The sequence below is a fragment of the Camelus ferus genome, chromosome 22 (genome assembly GCF_009834535.1).
Source record: "Camelus ferus isolate YT-003-E chromosome 22, BCGSAC_Cfer_1.0, whole genome shotgun sequence".
Lineage (NCBI taxonomy): Eukaryota > Metazoa > Chordata > Mammalia > Artiodactyla > Camelidae > Camelus > Camelus ferus.
The window spans coordinates 9,234,282-9,253,009 of record NC_045717.1 but is presented as its reverse complement, the minus strand read 5'-3'; the positions used below and the strand labels follow the sequence as shown (position 1 = coordinate 9,253,009).

The following is an 18,728-nucleotide window of genomic DNA, read 5'->3' as shown; positions in this document are numbered from 1 at the left end:
GATGACCCTCACAGGCACGGGGAAGGGCCAGCCTCACCAGCTACACCTGTGTGGTCCTACCTAAGGCCTGCCCATGAGACTCAGGTCTCAGCTTCCATGGACTCACCACCTCCTCCTACCTCTGCACACCTGTTCAGGCCCTCTTCCTACCCATGAAGGATAGAGAGCATTCTCCTTGCTGCCAAAGTTGGGGTAGCATGGTGGAGGTGGAAAAGCATATAACTTTAGACTTAGCAGACCCAGGTTTGAATCCCAGCTCTGCAGTTTACCTGCTGTGGAACCCTGGGTAAATGACCTTACTTGTCCAAGGTGCAGGCACTTCGTCTGTAACACGGAGATAACAACCTTGCATAATTTTGGAGAGAGTTGGGGATTAATGTGCAATACCTCTCGTCCGCGGCAGCCACTCTGTAAAAGAGCTGTTCCCATTATTTCCCCGTGACAGTTGCATGGGCTTTATTCCAGTGCTTACACAATGTCTGATTTCAGTCTTCCGATTAATTAGCGTGTCAGTTTCCCTTAGTCCCAGGGAGCTCCAGTATCTTGCACGGCACACCCCGTATGTGGAAAGGAGTCCAGTAGGAGACATTTACCAGGGGCTTGTGCAGATCATGTGGTAGTGGAAAGGGTAAGGGCGTTGTTCTCAGTCACCCCTCTGCTGTTTCCTAGGTGTGCAGTTCAGGTCTTTCTCACTCACTAGTTAAATGGGGAGAGCAGGAACTTCTGGCAGCGTTGCTTTGGTCTTAACATGTATGTGATGTGTGATAAAGAGCATGTACTCGATGCGGCTCAGTGTTCTCACCTTCTTGGTCTGTGAATTCGCCTTTTCACCTGTGACTAGGAAATCTTCCACTGCTCTTAGGTCTGATCAGTCACCATCCGAAGGAGATGGACGTTGAAATCATTTTTAAAACAAGGTCGCTGGAGAAGAGGTCACCCTGAGAATCCCTCTTCAATTTATTTTATATATATAATCTTTTTGTGTATGTGCAGGAGATCATTAGGTCTGTTTATTCATTATTAGTTTTTTTTTTTAAATGGAGGTACTGGGGATTGAACCCAGGACGTCGTGCATGCTAAGCACTCGCTCTACCGTTTGAGCTACATGCTCCCCTGCTTCAATTAATTATAATTTATTCAAGGACTCAAAGCAGGTTTAGCAGCTGTTCTCTACCCTCTGCCCACCTCCAATTTAGGTAAAGAGTTACACATTTATGCCACATTTTAAAATTTAATTTTTATAACCAAGTGAAAACAGCATCTGAGTCCAGTGAAGAAAGTTGTTGACTTTTTTTTTCCATTGAAGTACCGTCAGTTACAGTGTGTCAATTTCTGGAGTACAGCGGAGTGTCCCAGTCATGCATATACATACGTACATTCGTTTTCATATTTTTCGACTTTCAAGAGCGTTGCTAAAGGGATCTGAGACGATGGCTGGGCTGCCACGCACGATTGTTAAGGAAACTCGGTGTCTGCTGGCAGAACCAGCCATTATTTTCATGTGGTCATTGCTGGCCCCCAGGACTCCCCCTTTGAGGGAGGGACTTCTAAACCTGAACCATTGCTTCCCGAAGAATACCCAGTGGCAGCCCCTAAAGTACATTTCATGAGCTAAAGTTACCATCCTAATGTAGACAAGTTGGGAAGCATATGTTTGGATGTTTTGAAAGATAAGTGGTCCCCAGCACTGCAGATCCTCACGGTTCTGCTCTCGATCCAGGCTTTGTTAAGTGCCAGATGATCCATTAGCAAGTGATAGAATGGAGCAGTGGAAGACCAATGAAGTCCGAGCCACAGAAACAGCTAGAGCATGGACTCTAGGCTATATGCCATGCATAATATTTCAATCAGTCCAGTCGTCAAGTGTGCATCACTTTCCCTGTTCTGCCAAGATTTCTCCCTTTTTTTGTTTGCATTGAATGGATGCTGTCTTAGAAACATTGCAGAATAAAAGCCCAGACATCTTCAGCCCTTTGGTGATTAAATACACATTTATGTCTTGTCCTGATTCCCTTGTAAAGCGTGAGCAGAGGCTAGAAGGATCATCTGGATTGTTGTGCAACGTTTAAAAGCAGGGGCCTCTCTCTGCTTTTATTCGTTTCCCCCATCATGGATTAAGTGTATAGCACTGTGAATGAAGGTGGTTGTTGTCAAGGGATTAGCCGCTGGCGTGTGGGTGTTTTTCTTTATTTTATTTTTTTTGAGGCAGGAAGGTAGTTTTAATTTTATGGGCTCATTTCCCTGCTTTTATGGTGATCTAACTACATTGGTTAAAAGCAGCTAACCAGTTAGTTCTTTAGAATATGCTCTCTAGCCAAGTCTAACTTTATGTACATCCTATAGATGGAAAAGCTTGATTGTTGGAACCAAAATGGGAACATTAAACATCACAGCCCTCACTAATAACATTGTAACTTTGCTGTGAGGTGTAGAACGCTCCCTTCAAGAAAAGGCTTGTCACCATTTTGTATGGCTTGACTGGAAACTTCTGTAAATCTTATGTTTTAGTAAAAACTTTTTTGTTATTCTAAAAAAAAAAAAAAAAGAATGTTAATAAAAACTTGGTTTTATTTATTTTTTTTTTTTGCTGCCAGATATTGGCGTCTGCATTTATCACCTGTATTTACTTGGTGTGTTGGAGTCTGCAAGGTGGATTCTCAGTCTTATTTCATCATATCAATATTGTGTTATATTTTTAAATTGAGATATAATTGACATATGTTTCAGGTGTGCAGCATGTTTCTTGGCTCTCCTGTTCCGTGGATCTGTGTGTCTGTTTTCCTGCCAGCACCATACTGTTTTGATTAGTGTAGCTTTGAAGTATAGTCTGAAGCCAGGGCGCTTCATTCCTCCAGCTCTGTTTTTCTTTCTTGAGATTGTTTTGGCTATTCGGGGTCTTTGTGTCTCCATACAAATTTAAAAATTATTTGTTCTAGTTCTGTGAAAAGTGCCACTGATGTTTTGATAGGGATTGCATTGAATCTGTAGATTGCCTTGGACTGTGTGGTCATTTTAACAATATTCTTCCAGCCCAGGAACTTGGTGTATCTTTCCATCTGTTTGTGCCATCTTCAGTTTTCTTTCACCACTGTCTTATTGTTTTCCAAGTACAGGTCTTTTACCTCCTTAGGTAGATTTATTCCTAGGTATGTTCTTCTTTTTGATGCAGTAGTAAATAGGATTGTTTGCTTAATTTCTATTTCTGATAGTTTGTTGTTAGTGTATAGGAAGGGAACAGGTTTCTGTACTTCTTTATTCTGCAACTTGACTAAACTCACTGTTGAGCTCTAGTTGTTTTTTTGGTGGCATCTTTGGGATGTTCTATATATAGTATCATGTCATCTGCAAAGAGGGAGAGTTTTACTTCTTCCTTTCCAATTTGGATCCCTTGTATTTCTTTTTCTTGCCTGCTGTGGCTAGGACTTCTAATACTATGTTGAATAAAAGTGGTGAGAGTGGGCATCCTTGTCTTATTCCTGATCTTAGAGGAAATGCTTTCAGCCTTTCACCATTGAGTATGATGTTAGTGGTGGGTTTCTCATATATGACCTTTATTATGTTAAGATGTGTTCCCTCTATGCTCACCTCCTGAGAGTTTTTATCACACAAAAGGGAATTTGAGAGGGATCCACATAGGTCCTAAGCCTGGGAGGAGGGGCTCCTTGGTCTAAGAGTGGAAAATGGAGGCTGTGGGTTTCTGGCCAGCAGCTCCTCCTGGAAGGGACGCCTAGGCTGTGTGATGCAGTGTGTATCAGCACAAAATCTAACCCCTCCCCCATTCAGATTTTTTGAGACACTGGAGATGGAAGATCACCTGCCAGGGAAGTGAAGGTGACCTCAGTCAGCCTCGGGAGGTAGCGGACCCTTGGCATTCGTCATTCAGAAAGGCCACGGGCTCCTAAGGGTGCCCCAGGGCTCGGAAGCTGAGAGGTGACCTCTGCTGCTCTCCCCTCACTCGCAAGTCCACTCATGGTCCTCTCTTGCCCACATCATCCCTTCTGGCCTCCTAAGCAGCTTGGGCTACCCACTGCCCTCAGATGCCACCACGTGAGGACAGATAGTGAGTGCTGGGGGTGGGGGGCCAGGCTTCCTCCTCGTACTAGTTCTTCTTCACCCTACCCCTTGTCCCCATTCTTCAGTGAGCCCTTCCTTGAATTCACTGTATAAAGTACCCACCAGCTGTTCTTTCACGTCATCTCTACTTTTTTTTTTTTTTTTATTATCTGATGTTATCCTTGTTTGTTGATTGACACTCAGTTAAAAGTTAAACTGCAGCAGAACAAGGACTTTGTCTTGGTCATCTTTGTAGTGCCCAGTGCCCAGTACCTGCACATAGTAGATGTTCACTAAATGCTTGTGGAAAGAATGACTCAAGGAGGGGATTTAATTAGGCATTGGAGGACTCCGAAGGAATCTTCCTTCCTGTCTTAGTAAGTGTCCTCTGCCCTGGAGTGGCTTCCTCCTCTGTGACCCTTGGCCCCAGTCTGTCACCATAACAAACCATGTGCCCTGCAGACTCTAAGCCACGTGTTGAGTCTTCTCTCCCACGTCTCTGGGGAGCTCTGGATCCATTTTTCCACCATCATGGTGCAAGAAACCAATTTTTTTTTTTCACTTACTCCACATCAGACTTTCTCAAACCCCATGAATGCAGTAATCTTTGCCCCAGGGAGTGTGGAGGTCAGGAGTAAAAATAAAAACACACACCACAGAGCAGGGCTGAGCTTACAGTATTCACAGGAGCGTCTCATTGCTCTCCTGTGACTCATCCGTTTATTTTAATGACATCAGCATATGACAGTCTATTAAGGAAAAAAAAAACATTATTTATCCCATACTGGGGAAGTGGCACTATAACATTGTTTTAAAAACATCTTAAAATTTTTCCTCTTAGAAACTATTTTTGAGTTAGATAAATAAGCTTTGCCAAATGCTCAGTTCTGCCTTTGCCAGCCCTGGCTAGCTGGCATCTCTCATCAGCTTTGCCCAAGTGTTTCCTTTGTCTAAGCCAGCCTGGGGAGCACGGGTAAGTGCCCACAGGCCAGACCATGCCCCAGCTTCCCGGCCACCTGAGTGCACTGGGAGGTGGCTGGGGGGGAGGGTGGAGGGTACTTTGCTGGCCACCCAGAAGGTGTTGGAGGGTCTGCTTCAGGCTTTACTCTGTCTGGATGCCCCCTCTGGAGTCGCGGGAAGAACACTGGCCCAGGTGGGCACCTACCTGGGTCTGCTCCTGCCCATGGTGTTGATTTGCTAGAACTTGGTCTGTGGTCTAGGCACTGATTCCCAGCTTTCCCAGTCACCGGGGATCCCCTCCGGTTCCTCCCACTCTGTTATCTGGGACCTGGTGAGCCTTTGAGGGGCAGTTCCGTTTACGCTAGGGGCTTCTGCTCCCAGCAAAGGCAGTGGGCGGTTGCTCTGTTTAAGGGTTCAGTCTGCTGATAGCATTGTATCTGGTGAAGGGCAGACTTAACTCAACCCCCCTCCTGGCCTTGCCTCTTTCCTCCTTGTCCTCTTCTCTGTCATCTTTCTCAAGTGTCGACTCAGGTTCTTTTCTATAAAATTGAAAAGGCAAAGCCATCTTCTCCAATGGGCCTTTTGGCATGTCAATAATAGCAACAACAACGGTAATAGTAACAGTAGCACCTTACATTTAAGGTTTTTAGTTTACACTTTACAAAGAGCTTTTAAATACATAAACCCTTTAGGGTCCCTTGGTTGAGTCAAAAAGGGACACTCCCTTCCTTTCCCCCTGAATCCTGCTCAGGGGGAAACAGCCTGAGCCCCCTCTTCTGCGCGTGTGCACATCCCCACACTGAACCATTCAGTGTGCAAATTAACCGACCGAGCTCTTCCTGCCCCGTGGGACTTCCAGTTTCTAGAATTTGGCTGCTCACATAAGGGAGTTTTAATCTCCGTTTGTTAGAGAAACTTCATTTTGGGGAGGATTTTTCTTAATGATCCTGAGTTTGGCTTAAATTCAGAGCTTCTAAAATTGAGGGGAAGGCTCAGAATTGCCCCCAAGCCACACTGAGAGAACCCTGGCTATCTTGGCAGACTGTGGCTGGATTCAGGGTTGGGCCCAGGGGGTGACTGGTGAAGAGAGGCCTCTGAATCCTTGGGGAGGCTGAGAGGAAGCTGTCAGCCTGGTGGGCTCTGCCAGGAAGTCGGGGACCCCGGGCGGGGCTCTCAGGACGGCAGGCTGAGCGGACCCCGTGCTGGGTGGGGAGAGCTGGCTGGGAGTGTTGGTGGTGGAACAAGGCTCAGGGCCACCTGCCTGCGTGAGGAGGGCTGGCAGGGCCTGGGGGATGGGAGGGGCATTGGGTAGATCCCAGGACACCCCTTCCAGGGCCGAGTTTCCGAGCTCCCACAAAGGCTTTGTGACCCATCTGGGAACCAGCGTTGTCTAGTCACAACCAGAGCATCCAGGGGAGCCCTAAGGCCATGTTGGGTGGCAGAGCCCTACCTCTTCTTCCAGGCCTTTCACTACTTTGCCACCAGCTCTCTTCCTAAAGCGGAGCTTGTTTCGCTATTTCCCCTGCCCTCAGACCCTGCTGGGGCCCTGGGATCTAGCCTGCCACACATGGTCCTTTGTGGTCGAACCCTTGCCTTCATGTCTAACTCACTGGTCCCTGCTCCCCAGTGTGCATCCACCGTCCTGACACCCCAGACCTCTGACTGCTCCCCAAACAAACCAGGTCTTTTGATATCTCACTTCGTTTTAATAGGGAACTCCCTGAAAGTTCAACTCCCTTTCCTGTGCCCTGGCAAACTCCTATTCATCCTTGAAGACCCAAGATTAGAAATTTTTCACTCTGAACAACTACTTCCATATAATAGAACAATTGTCTATTTCCACAGTTGTTTCTGCCTCAGACCGTAGGATCCTTAGACGTGGGATGTATTTTCATCCCACGAGAAGCAAGTCCTGGAGTCAGACAGCCTGGGCCCAAGTCCCGGCTCTCTGACTTATGAGGCATCTACTCTTGTGCAAGTCTTTTAACTTCTTCATGCCTCAATTTACTCAACTGTAAAATGGGTTAGCAGTGTCTTTACAACAGGGTGGTTTTGAGAGTTAAATGAATATATATATTTATATATATATATATATAAATTAGGATGGTACCCGATGTATAATGTAGTAAGTACTGAGTAAATCTAGCTATTAGTATTTGAAACAAATGCATCATAAGGTACAGTAAGTACCTGAGACATAATGTATGTTACAAACAATATACACAAGTAAATTCCTCCATCTTATCCCTTCTTCTCTTCATCCTCCACTTCCTTTTGTTCTTCAGTTCTCTCTCCTTTCCCCCTTTCCCCCCTTTCCCTTCCTTCCTTCTTGCCCTCCTTCCTTATCTGCCACTTGGCTTATGTTCCTCCATCTTCCTTTCCTTTCTTTCTTCTTGATTCACCATAGGCTCCTCTGGGGACACTCAGGGCTGGATGGTCCACTGAGCCCCACGCTCTCCTCTCAGATGCTTCTGCAGGGGAGGCTTCTGGGGGAGGGAGAGGTGGAGGTGAGACAGGGCATTGGTGTGAGCAGCTGAGTCCCAGGGCCATCTGCACTGGCCTGACAGGGCTGGAAGGGGACAGATGAGGGTGGGGAAGAGACAGGGGCAAGTGCCCTTCAGGGGGGCCGGCAGTTCTCGGAGTGGAGTCTGGGCTGGACGGGTAGCCCTTGCTCACATTCCCTGGTACCTAAGTCCCTCGGTCTAGAATCTCTCCAGATACTAAGGAGGCAGAACAAGGAATGAACAAGGCAGAATAAGACCAGGAAAAATGGGGAAAAAATCTACTTTCCTTTTTCTGGTAGGACTTCTCTGATGAACTTAAACTGCCTGGACCTTCTGTGTTTATGCTGTTCTGGAGAAGGAATCTGGAGTTTTGAGTCCGGGCTCAAGCCTTGCTCTTCCAGCTATCAGAGTTGCAGCTTAAGGTAAGATACAGGGCTGGAGAGAGGCCTCAGTTTCCCAGTCTATGAAATGGGGTTGTACTGCTTTACCCTTCCCTGGTCCAGGGGCTGCACAGATAGAATAAAGTGCAGTGCGGATATGCATCCGAAAGTGTTGTGGATGGGGAGAGGTCTTTGTCATGATGATGGGGGCCTGGAGGATTAGGTGACAGAGGCCATCTGTCCCATGGCAAGAGCCACCCAGAACTTTCCAGAGTCGGACTTCTACCGTAGCCGTGGGTAAGCTTGGCCCCCGACCTTCCTCATTCCCAGCAGCCCTGGCTGCCTGACACCACGTTCCAGTACGAGACTGGCTGCAGGGAGCATTGTGGCTCAGAGCTTCCAGAGGAAGGGCTGGTGCTGGGGCCCGAAGAGGTGGCGTGACCCCTGCGTTCCCGGGGAGGGGCCGGAAAAGAGCTGCTGTTTTCAGATTTGGCAAAACAGGCTCAGATTAAACCTGGGGCGGAGTTCAGATCGTCCAGTAATGGAATCAAGGGCAGCCAGGACGGACAAGGGGGTCGGCAGGGGGCGCAGACCCTGCCGGGCCCAGGGCTCATGGGACAGCAAGCGCTTTGGGTCCCAGCAGGAGTCTGAGGCCAGTGCAGTGCTCAGTGGCTTTTCCTGGGCGACCTGGATGGAAAAGTGGGGTGGTTATAGGGAAGAAAAAAAGGTTATTAAAAATAAAAAGAAATGACAAAGAAAAATATTTTCCTTCTTTCTCTCCTCCTCACTCCTTTTCCTAAGCTCAGTAAGCAGGTCTTCGTTTCTGCCATGCTCGTGTTTCTTGCACATATAAGCCGCCTCCTTCCTCCTCAGACAGGCTGTCACTTCTTTATTCTCATCCTTTAGTTTTAAAACATTTTTATTAGTCTTTTTTCTTAAAACTTTTAACAGCTGTTTATAAAAACACGACAAATACACAACACAAAACGAACAACTCAGTAAAAATCACTATATGGTACATATACTCAGACGGTGTGATATATTTATATAATAAAAGATGAAAATAGTCACTTTCTATAATAAAAATAAGTTCTATTTTTTGTTTATTTTACAATATACTTAATATTCTCTTCTTCTTTTGCTTCCTCTCCAGCTCCCACTTCTTCACCTGGAATCTCCAGGGGGTCCCGCGTGGCTGTCCCCACCCACCAGGCTGGAGTCCGCGGTGGGGCGAGGCCTCAGGCACACGGGCGGCAGCCGCACTCTAAGTGTCTCTCCACCTCTTCCACGAACGAGGAGCCGTCTGTGCACTGGAACACATATTTCCGCCGCTTGCTGCGGGTGGGCTGGCAGCACTGGGGCCCGCAGCCCCCACGACATTCCATCACGGGCACCTTGGAGGCGGTGGCGCAGGACGCATACCCCTTCTGGCGGCGGATCACCTCTCGGACTACCTCCCCCAGGCACGGATTCTCTGCGGAGGGGAGACAAGGTGAGGGCAGAGCACTTCTGGGGTAGGATGCTCGGCGACCCTTGTGATCTGAAGCCCATATGTACTTACTGCTTTGCTCGTCCGTCCACCTCCCTGCCCATCCACCCAAGGGCCTAGGCTATATACTAGATTTATAACTAAGCCCTAAGGATATAAGGGTGACAAGAGCAGGCTTGGTCCCTTTCTTCAAGGGACTTAAAGACCAAACTAGATGTGGCAAGCTGGTAGACTGGGCTATTTTGATTGCTCCACAGATGCTTAAAAACCAGATTAAATATAAGAAAAAAAAACTCAGGAGATTTCACCTAAACATTGGGATTTCTGGCTCCTCTGAAAACTAGGTGGTCTGGCAAAGCTGAGCCGGTGTCCCTGTATGACAGTGATGGGCCGAATTTGAATGCTTTATGTTTTACTGACCCAACTCTTCACCTCCACTTCTCAGGACACTGGGTGAGCATGTGCAGCAGGGGAGAGAGAACGAGAGAGAACGAGGACCAGGATCCTATCACTTGTAATCCCTGAGCCTCAGTTTCCTTGTCTGGAAAATGGTGACACATTTTGTGGTCCTTCCTGCTACTTCACAGTCTGTAACGAGCCTCAGAGGGATTGTGAATGCAAAACAGCTTTCTGCATTTTAAAGCTTTAGGTGGCTAATGTGAATTTTGCTAATAAGCCTGATGCAGTATTTTAAAATTATGAGGTTTTTAAAAGAATCAGAAAAAGACTAATGATCATAGGTGTGGGGGAGGGGAGAGTGCAGACGCGACAGCTTGGTCACAGTCGGGCCTCTGGTTGAAGGGAAGAGGGATGCTGTTTCTACTGTTCTGGTAACTTTTCCTGTTAGATCTGAAATTATTTCAAAATTCATTATTTAACAACATTGGTTAAGAATGGTATTTCAACAAGGGGTAAATGGGAGAGAGAGTCCTTTGGCGACAGGAGGTGGCCTGCCTGGGGTTCTGGTGGCAGGACGGAAGACTTCTCAGTCTCCCTGCAGGACAGAAACCTCCAAGGTAAGACAGAGCCATCTCAATTGTGATATAATTTAATTGTCCTTTTTTTGAGCTTACCTCCAAATTAATACACTAAGGGGGCCATGTAATTTGATGCTTTTGAAATTAAATCAGACCAAGAACTGTCTTCTGTTGACCCAGTAATGGCAGGAGGACTGGAAGGAGACTGCAGCGCAACATCTGAAATGTTTCTGTGCGTCAGACTCACTGAGGGCTCTTGTTAAAATGCAGGCTCTGATTCAAAAAGTCTAGGCTGGGCCTGAGCGTCTGCATTTCTAATAAGCTCCCAGGTGGGTCAGTGATGCTGGCTGGAGGGCCACACTGGCAGCTGGAGGGAGGGATGGGGGAAGAGAGGAGAAAGAACCCAGATGTTCATGCAGTCCTGGCTGTTTACAATCTCGAGAGACCCCACCTAGAACTCTCCAGCTAAGCCTTTTCTGAGTTCCTGACCTATAGGACCTGTGTAGGATAGAACATGTTTAGTGTGGTTTTGAACTGCTGTGTTGGAGCTAATTTGTTATGCAGTAATAGATAACTGATACAGGAAGGGGTAGTGTTGCCCTCATTTTCAGGAAGAGGGAATCTGAGGCTCAGAAAGTGATTTAATGAAGGTGGCACAGCCACTCAGTGGCACAGCTGGAACTGGAACTTCGGCCCCCTGGGTATGGAGTCCAGCTCTGACCCCTGCATCCCTCCCAGGTGTCCCCTCCCACACGCACAGCAGACCCACCTTGTTCGCAGTGCTCCCCACTAAAGCCAGGCTGGCACAGGCAGTAGGGCTCCCCTCGATCTGAGACGTGGCACTGCCCATGGTGACACTTGAAGGCTGAGCAGGCGTTGGCAGAGTCATTCTTGTGGTCACACAAGGCCCCTCCGTAGCCCTCGGCACACTTGCACACGTACGAGGTCCCGGTTGCCACGCATTTCCCCTGGATGCAGCTGGGGGCAGAGGCGAGGATGAGGGGAACCAGGCAGTCAGTGCCGCTGGAGGCTTCTTCCTCTGTCCACACCAGCCAGGCCCAGGCTCTGTCCAGGGGTCCCGGAGCTGTGGGACCTTAGGCCCTCTCCATCCCATGGTCTGCCCTGCGCCAGCCTACTGGCTGAGCATCACCCAACAACCACTGCCAGCTGTGAGCCTGACGAGGCTGGCTTGTGGCTCTTTTACACCCAGGCGTCAGAACCCACATATCCAAGTGGCAAGTCACTGCGTGGAGGAACCTAAGCATTCGCCAAACATTTTAACTGCTCTGTCGTCTTAATGGATAACATGATTAGTCCTGTCACCACCACCACCACTTGCTCTGTGCAGGCACTGGGGTGAGTGCTTTGCACCTGGCATTGGTCTTATTTTCCACAACCCCCCTCCTCTGCGGTCCTGTGCAGTAGCTAGTCTTAGCCACATCTCATAGATGGAGAAACTGATGCCAAAGCCTGTATTCTTAATCGCAAGGTAGCATTCTCTCTACTGGGATGACATTCAGAGCAAGGATTCATCGTAGACATATTCATTATAGAGTCATACACGCTCCAGAGCTACCCAGGAAAGTCGGCTCCTTTCTAGCCGCCCTTCACTCCTGGTCCACAATATCATTTGCCAACTGGTTTAGCCAAGCCAATTACCAGTCACGGCTCTGGTGTTATTTTTGGCTGACTCAGATTTCTAAACACTGAGAATGCTGGATCTCTTCTATTTAGCACAAGGCCTGGCACACAGGAGGCCCTCAGTAAATATCTGAATAAATAATGAATGGCGGAGCCGTGAAGTGATTCGGCTGTGCGTGGCTACATACCCATGGTGCTTGCACAGGGCACTGCTGAGGGGACAGCCCAGTCGGGGACGAGATGTGCCCAGCTGCCAAGGTGCACGCGCGCAGGCGCCCCTCCTACTTTGCTGCAAGGCAGTGAGGGGGCTGCCGTGGCTTTGGACAGAGGATGTTTCCAGCAGGGCGCTTGCACATTGATGTCTCTGAGCAGGACCTGCTGTTTGGATGTGTAAGCTCCTGACCTGAGCAGCCCCACTCACATGGGCCCTGTCTGCAGGCTGACTGCTGTCCCTCCGGCTTCCATCAGTGCCCACTTGGTGGGCGGGGTGGGGGGCGACGTGGAGTCACTGACCTGTGGCCGAGGCAGGGGTCGCGGGCCTCCTGGTCGCACAGTGGGCCGGCCCAGCCCGGGTGGCACTCGCACACCATGCTGTCCTTCTCCACGGCACGGCACAGGCCGTGCCTGCACACGCTGCAGGACTTGCAGCCTGGAGAGACGCCCAGGGCCTGCGGCGGGAGGGCCTTGAAGTCCTGCAGCTCGTTGTTGATGCGCACCTCGTGGATGCAGCCGTGGAAGCCGCCCAGGGGCCGGTCCGTGCCCTGGCGCAAGGCCGAGAGGCCCGTGGAGGTGGGGATGCCTGCAGGAGGGGAGGCCCACATGCTCTAGGCAGGGGTTAGAGGGTGAACCACCTTCTTCCGCTGTCCCCGCCAGGCCTACGCAGCCCCCTGGTGCTGCCCCGCAGGAGAACACAGCAGGCGAGCTCGAGTTTGGGAGACAAGAGGGGCTTGGGGGAGCAGCCTCAATCCCTGGAACTTTGGGGATCTTCACTGGGAGAGGAGCTGTGCCCCTTCTGGGATTGCTCTGCGCCAAAGGCTTTCCTTGGACCAGCTGTTAACAATAACGCAGATTCCCAGGCCCAGTCCAGCCCTCAGAGCTGGGCTCCTTTGTGGGAAGTCTTGGGACTCTGTTTTTAACAAGCTGCTCTGGTGCCTTTTTTTGCACATGGCCCCAGGCTGTTTCAGGCCCAGGCTCTGCCAGACTGGTGGCTCCTCCTCTTTTTGGCCTTTGAATGACCTCAGACATGTTCCTCTGCACACATTAACTGAGCCTCACAGGGTCTGAAGAGGTGGCAGAGCAGAGGGAAGCCTGAATAGCCCCGTCTCCACCTCCTCCCTCACCATTCCGCCTTTACCTTTACTCATCTCCCCTGAACAACTTACAGTTCTCCAAAGGAGTCCTGCCCTCTCTCTTTTCCTCCCTATGACCTGGCTAACTAGTTGCCCTTTAGGGAGTAGCTTGGTTGTCACTTCCTCCAGGAAGCCTTCCCTGATTGGCTTTGGCAGTGAGTGCTGAGATGAGAGTGGGGAGCCCCACCGGTGGGCCTGGGCGTGGGTGCCTGAGCGCAGAGGGCAGGTGGGAAGTAGAGGTGGGAGGGGATGGGGCTTTACCTCCAAGGTAGAGGGGGCTGTTGATGCTCACTGCCGGCTGCTTCTGGAGCTTTCCCAGGCTCTTGGGGACTCCTTTGTCCACCACCAAGTTCAGGGTCTGGTTTAGCATCACCAGCTCCACGCTGTGAAACTGCCCGTCATTCACCGTCTCCACGCTGGGCAGGAGAGAAAGGGGACAGCCAGGGGGTTTGCTGAGTGCCTCCTCCAGCCGGGCTGTGAACTTGACTGGTATTACTTACACTTTGTTTTACTTTTTGTTTGGAAATAATTTCAAACTTAACATAAATTGCAAAAATAAAAACAGTACAGAGAATACCTATTACACCTATAGGTTCTCCTAGAAGTCCCATTTGTTTTACAGTTTATTTCCTTTATCTTACCTACTTCCATCGATACGCAGGCAGACCTCGGAGATACTGTGGGTTCAGTTCCAGACCACCTCCCACCTCAGTAAAGCGAGTCTCATGAATTTTTCGGTTTCTCAGTGCGTGTAAAAGTTATGTTTACATTATACTGTAGTCTCTTAAGGGTGCAATAGCATTTTGTCTAAAAAAATGTGCATATCTTAATTTACAAATACTTTATTGCTAAACAATGCTAACCATCGCCTGAGCCTTCAGGGAGTCATATAATCTTTTTGCAACAGTAACATCAAAGATCACTGATCACAGATCACCATTACAAACATAGTAATAGGGGAAAAGTTTGAAATATTGTCAGAATTACCAAAATGTGACACAGAGACACCAAGTGAACAAATGCTATTGGAAAAATGGCACCGATAAGACTTGCTCCACACAGGGTGGCCACAAACCTTCCATCTGTAAACAGTGTACTATCTCTGAAGCACAAAATAGCGAAGTGCAATCAAATGAGGCCTGCCTGTAAGGGTACTGAGTCAGGAATAAAAAACCTCCCAATACACAAACGTCCAGGACTAGATGACTTACTGCTGACTTCTACCACACATTTAAAGAAGACTTAATAAGAATCCTTCTCAAACTCTTCCAAAAATCAGAATAGGAAGGAACACTTGAAAACTCAGTTTACAAAACCAGACAAGAATGCCACCAGAAATGAAAATTATAGGCCAACATCCCTGATGAACATAGATATAAAGATTCTTCAAATATTAGCAAACCTAACTCAGCAATACATTAAAAGGATCATAGCCCATGATCAGGTGAGGTTTATTACCAGGGATGGATCAACACACAAGTCAGTGTGATACACACCACATTAACAAAATCAAGGGTCAAAATGATATGATCATCTCAATAAATGCAGACAAAGCATCTGACAAAATCTAACATCCATTTATGATAAAAACCTGCAACAAAGAGGGAACACTCCTCAACATAATAAAGTCCCTACGTGACAAGCCCACAGCTAACATCATTCTCAACGGTCAAAAACAAAGCTTTTCCTTTAAAATCAGAAACAAGGATGCCCACTCTCACCACTTACATTCACCAGAGTATTCAAAGTCCCAGCCTGAGCAATTAGAAAAGGAAAAAATAAAAGGCATCCAAATCAAAAAGAAGTAGAAATGTCACTATTTGCATATGATATGATATTATACGTAGAAAAACCTAAAATTTCCACTAAAAATCTGTTATAACAAATTCAGTAAAGTTGCAGGATATCAAATCAATATACAAAAATCAGTTGTATTTCTGTACACGAATAATGAATTATCAGAAAGAGGAATTAAGAAAACAATCCCATTTAACAACTGAATCAAACAGAATAAAATACCTAGGAACAAATTAACCAAGGTGGTAAATGACCTGAACACTGAAAACAGTGAAGACAGAAAGTGAAGAAGACACAAATGGAAAGCTCTGTCATGCTCATGGGTTGGAAGAATTAATATTGTTAAAATGTCCATACTACCCAAAGCAATCTATTCAATACAATTAGATTCAATGTGACCCCTATCAAAATTCCAATGGCATTTTTCACAGAAATAGAACAAGCAATCCTAAATCTGGGTGGAACCACAAAATACCCCCAAGAGCCAAAGCGAACTTGAGAAAGAAAAACAAAGCTGGAGGCATCACGCTCCCTGACTTCAACCTATATTATAAAACTATAGTAATAAGAACAGTATGGTATTGGCATAAAAACAGACACGTACATCAATGAGATAGCCTGGAAATAAACTCATGCATATATGGTCAACTAACTTACAATAAAGGAGTCCAGAATATATAATGGGGAAAAAACAGTTTCTTTGACTAATGGTGCTGAGAAAAGTGGACAGCCACATACAAAAGAATGAAACTGGACCACTATCCTACACTGTACACAAAAGTTAACTCAAAATGGATTGAAGACTTGAATGTTTAGACCTGAAACCATAGAACTCCTAGAAGAAAACATAGGCAGCAAGCACCTTGACATCCTTCTTGGCGATGAGTTTTTAGATTTGACACCAAAACCACAAGAAAAAAAAAAAACAAGTGGAACTACCTCAAACTGAAACGCTTCTGGGCAGCAAAGGAAACCATCGACAAAATAAAAAGGTAACCTACTGAATAGGAGAAACTATTTGCAAATCATATATCTAATAAGAGGATAATGTCCAAAATATATAAAGAACTCATACATCGCAATGGCAAAAACCCAAACAATCTGATTTTAAAAATGGGCAGAACATTTTAATAGACATTTTCCCAAAGGATTCATACAGATGGCCAACAGGGACATGAAAAGTTGCTCCACCTCACTAATTGTCAGGGAAATGTAAATCACAACCACAATGAGATGTCAGCTTACATTTGTTAGAACAGCTCTTATCAAAAAGCCAACAGATTACAGGTATCCCCAAGGATGTGGAGAAATGGGAACCCTCGTGCACTGCTAGTGGGAATGTAAATTGGTGCAGCCATTATGGAAAACAGTATAAAGGTTCCTCAAAAAAATAAAAATAAAACTACCATATGATCCAGCAATTCCACTTGTGGGTATTTGAAGGAAACAAAAACACTCAAAAAAAAAAATCTGCACCCCGATGTACACTGCGACATCATTTACAATAGCCAACACAGGGAAGCAACCTAAGTGTCCATCGATGGGTGAATGGATAAAGATGTGGTACATACAGGTACAGTGGAAGGTTATTCAGCCATAAAAAAGAAGGAAATCTCACCACCTGTGACAAGATGAATGAACCTTGAGGGCCTTATGCTAAATGAAGTAAGTCAGAGAGAGAAAGACAGATACCATATGACCTAACTTATATGTGGATTCTAAAAATAAAACCAAAAAGAAAAAACTCTGAGCTTGTAGATACAGAGAGAAGATTGGTTGTTGCCAAGGGTTGGGGGGAGGGTGGCTGAAATGGGTGAAGTGGGTCAAAAAGGTACAAACTTTCAGTTGTAAGATAAATAAGTCCTGGGGGTGTAATATATAGCATGGTGATGATAGTAATACTCTATTTATATTTGAAAGTTGCTAAGAATATAGCTCTTAAAGGTTCTCATCATAAGGAAAAAAAAAAAACTACAGTGATGGGTGTTAAGTACACTTATTGTGATCATTTCACAATACATAGACATCAAATCACTGTGTTGTACACCCGAGACCAATATAATGTCATATGTCCATTACATCTCAATTGAAAATATTAAGGATTGATTCCAAATCAAAACATCCCATAACCTTGTCTGTGCCAGCAGGTGCTCGTGGGTTAACAGGTTACTTTCTTGGCACATCTTAACCAGGGTCTCCTGGAAATAATGCCTACAGCTGGTGGTTTTCAAACAGTGGAACCCTGGAGGTTTGGGGTGTGCGGTGATGAAGGCTGTCATTCCTCACCCCCATCTTGCAAATAACCATGGTTCCATTTCTACTTGTTTTTTTTTCCCCCCAAATTTTGGCCACTGAAGTAAAATGTCAATGGGAAAACGGCTCTGCTGCTACAAAAGAGAAAAAGGTTGGAAAAAACAAAACCAAACTCCAAAACAACCTGCTGTGAACTCTAAACGAGATGGTCCTACTGCGGTTCCAAGGCCCAGCAATTAGCCTCCTGGAAAGATGTTCAGGGATTGCAGGGGAGAGAAGGGGCTCTGGCAGTCTTCCTCGTTATCCACAAAGCCAGGTGGATCAGCATCGGGTGGGAGGGGGAGGCACTGGCTGTGTCAGAGCCAGGCTGGGCGGCTCCTGTCTGGTACTGGCAAGAGAATGTGTGCTGGCCAAAAGGGGCCCATAGAATTCTCTTCTGCTCTTAGTAGCTGTTGTGGCCATGTGTTGAATGCTTGACTATGCTAAATACTTGACCTGCACTCTCTGGACAACTACATGTAAATCAGTGACGTTAGAACACTCCCTCGCACCATACGCAAAAATAAATTCAAAATGGCTTAAAGGCTTAAATGTAAGACAATGCACTATAAACATCCTAGAAGAAAACATAGGCAAAACATTTTCTGACATAAATCTTAGCAATGTTCTCTTAGGGCCAGGCAATAGAAATAAAAGCAAAAATAAACAAATGGGACCTAATTAAATGTATAAGCTTTTGCACAGCAAAAGAAACCATAAGCAAAAGAAAATAGCCTACAGAATGGGAGAAAATATTTGCAAACGATGCGACTGACAAAGGCTTAATTTCCAGAATATATAAACAACTCATACAACTTAATAACAAAAGAACAAACAACCCAATCCAAAAATGTGCAGAAGACCTAAATAAGCAATTCTCCAATGAAGACATATAAATGGCCAATAGGCAAATAAAAAATGCTCAATATCGCTAATTACCACAGAAATGCAAATCAAAACTATAATGAGGTATCACCTCACACCAGTCAGAATGGCCATCACTCAAAAGTCCACAAATGATAAATGCTGGAGAGGGTGTGGAGAAAAGGGAACCCTCCCATGTGTAGCTTGGTGCAGCCATTATGGAAAACAGCTTGGAGCTTCCTCAAAAAACTAAAAACAGACTTACCATATGATCCAGCAATCCCACTCCTGGGCATATATCCTGGAGGAACTCCCCAATGTTCATAGTAGCACTATATACAATAGCCAAGACATGGAAACAACCTAAATGTCCATCAACAGAGGACCGGATACAGAAGTTGAGGTATATTTATACAATGGAA

General features: G+C 46.5%; 1 protein-coding gene, 1 long non-coding RNA gene and 1 pseudogene across 2 annotated transcripts in view; 2 read left to right on the top strand and 1 right to left on the bottom strand.

Annotated features, from left to right (window-relative positions):
• The first annotated feature begins 1,430 nt into the window (after positions 1–1,430).
• LOC102506202 lies at positions 1,431–8,338 on the top strand (annotated as a pseudogene).
• The window catches only part of SLIT3 (slit guidance ligand 3), a 583,256-nt gene continuing 569,248 nt past the window's right edge, over positions 4,721–18,728 (bottom strand). Inside the window, exons 33-36 of the mRNA XM_032465125.1 lie at positions 13,615–13,769; positions 12,518–12,803; positions 11,133–11,341; positions 4,721–9,371 (exon numbers count right to left, since the gene is read on the bottom strand). Coding sequence (XP_032321016.1) covers positions 9,136–9,371; positions 11,133–11,341; positions 12,518–12,803; positions 13,615–13,769 — 886 coding nt within the window. The 3' untranslated portion in view covers positions 4,721–9,135. The remainder of the gene's footprint in view (positions 9,372–11,132; positions 11,342–12,517; positions 12,804–13,614; positions 13,770–18,728) is intronic.
• LOC116658994 overlaps positions 9,305–18,728 on the top strand; it is a 64,164-nt gene continuing 54,740 nt past the window's right edge. Inside the window, exon 1 of the long non-coding RNA XR_004314252.1 lies at positions 9,305–9,389. This is a non-coding gene — a long non-coding RNA (uncharacterized LOC116658994). The remainder of the gene's footprint in view (positions 9,390–18,728) is intronic.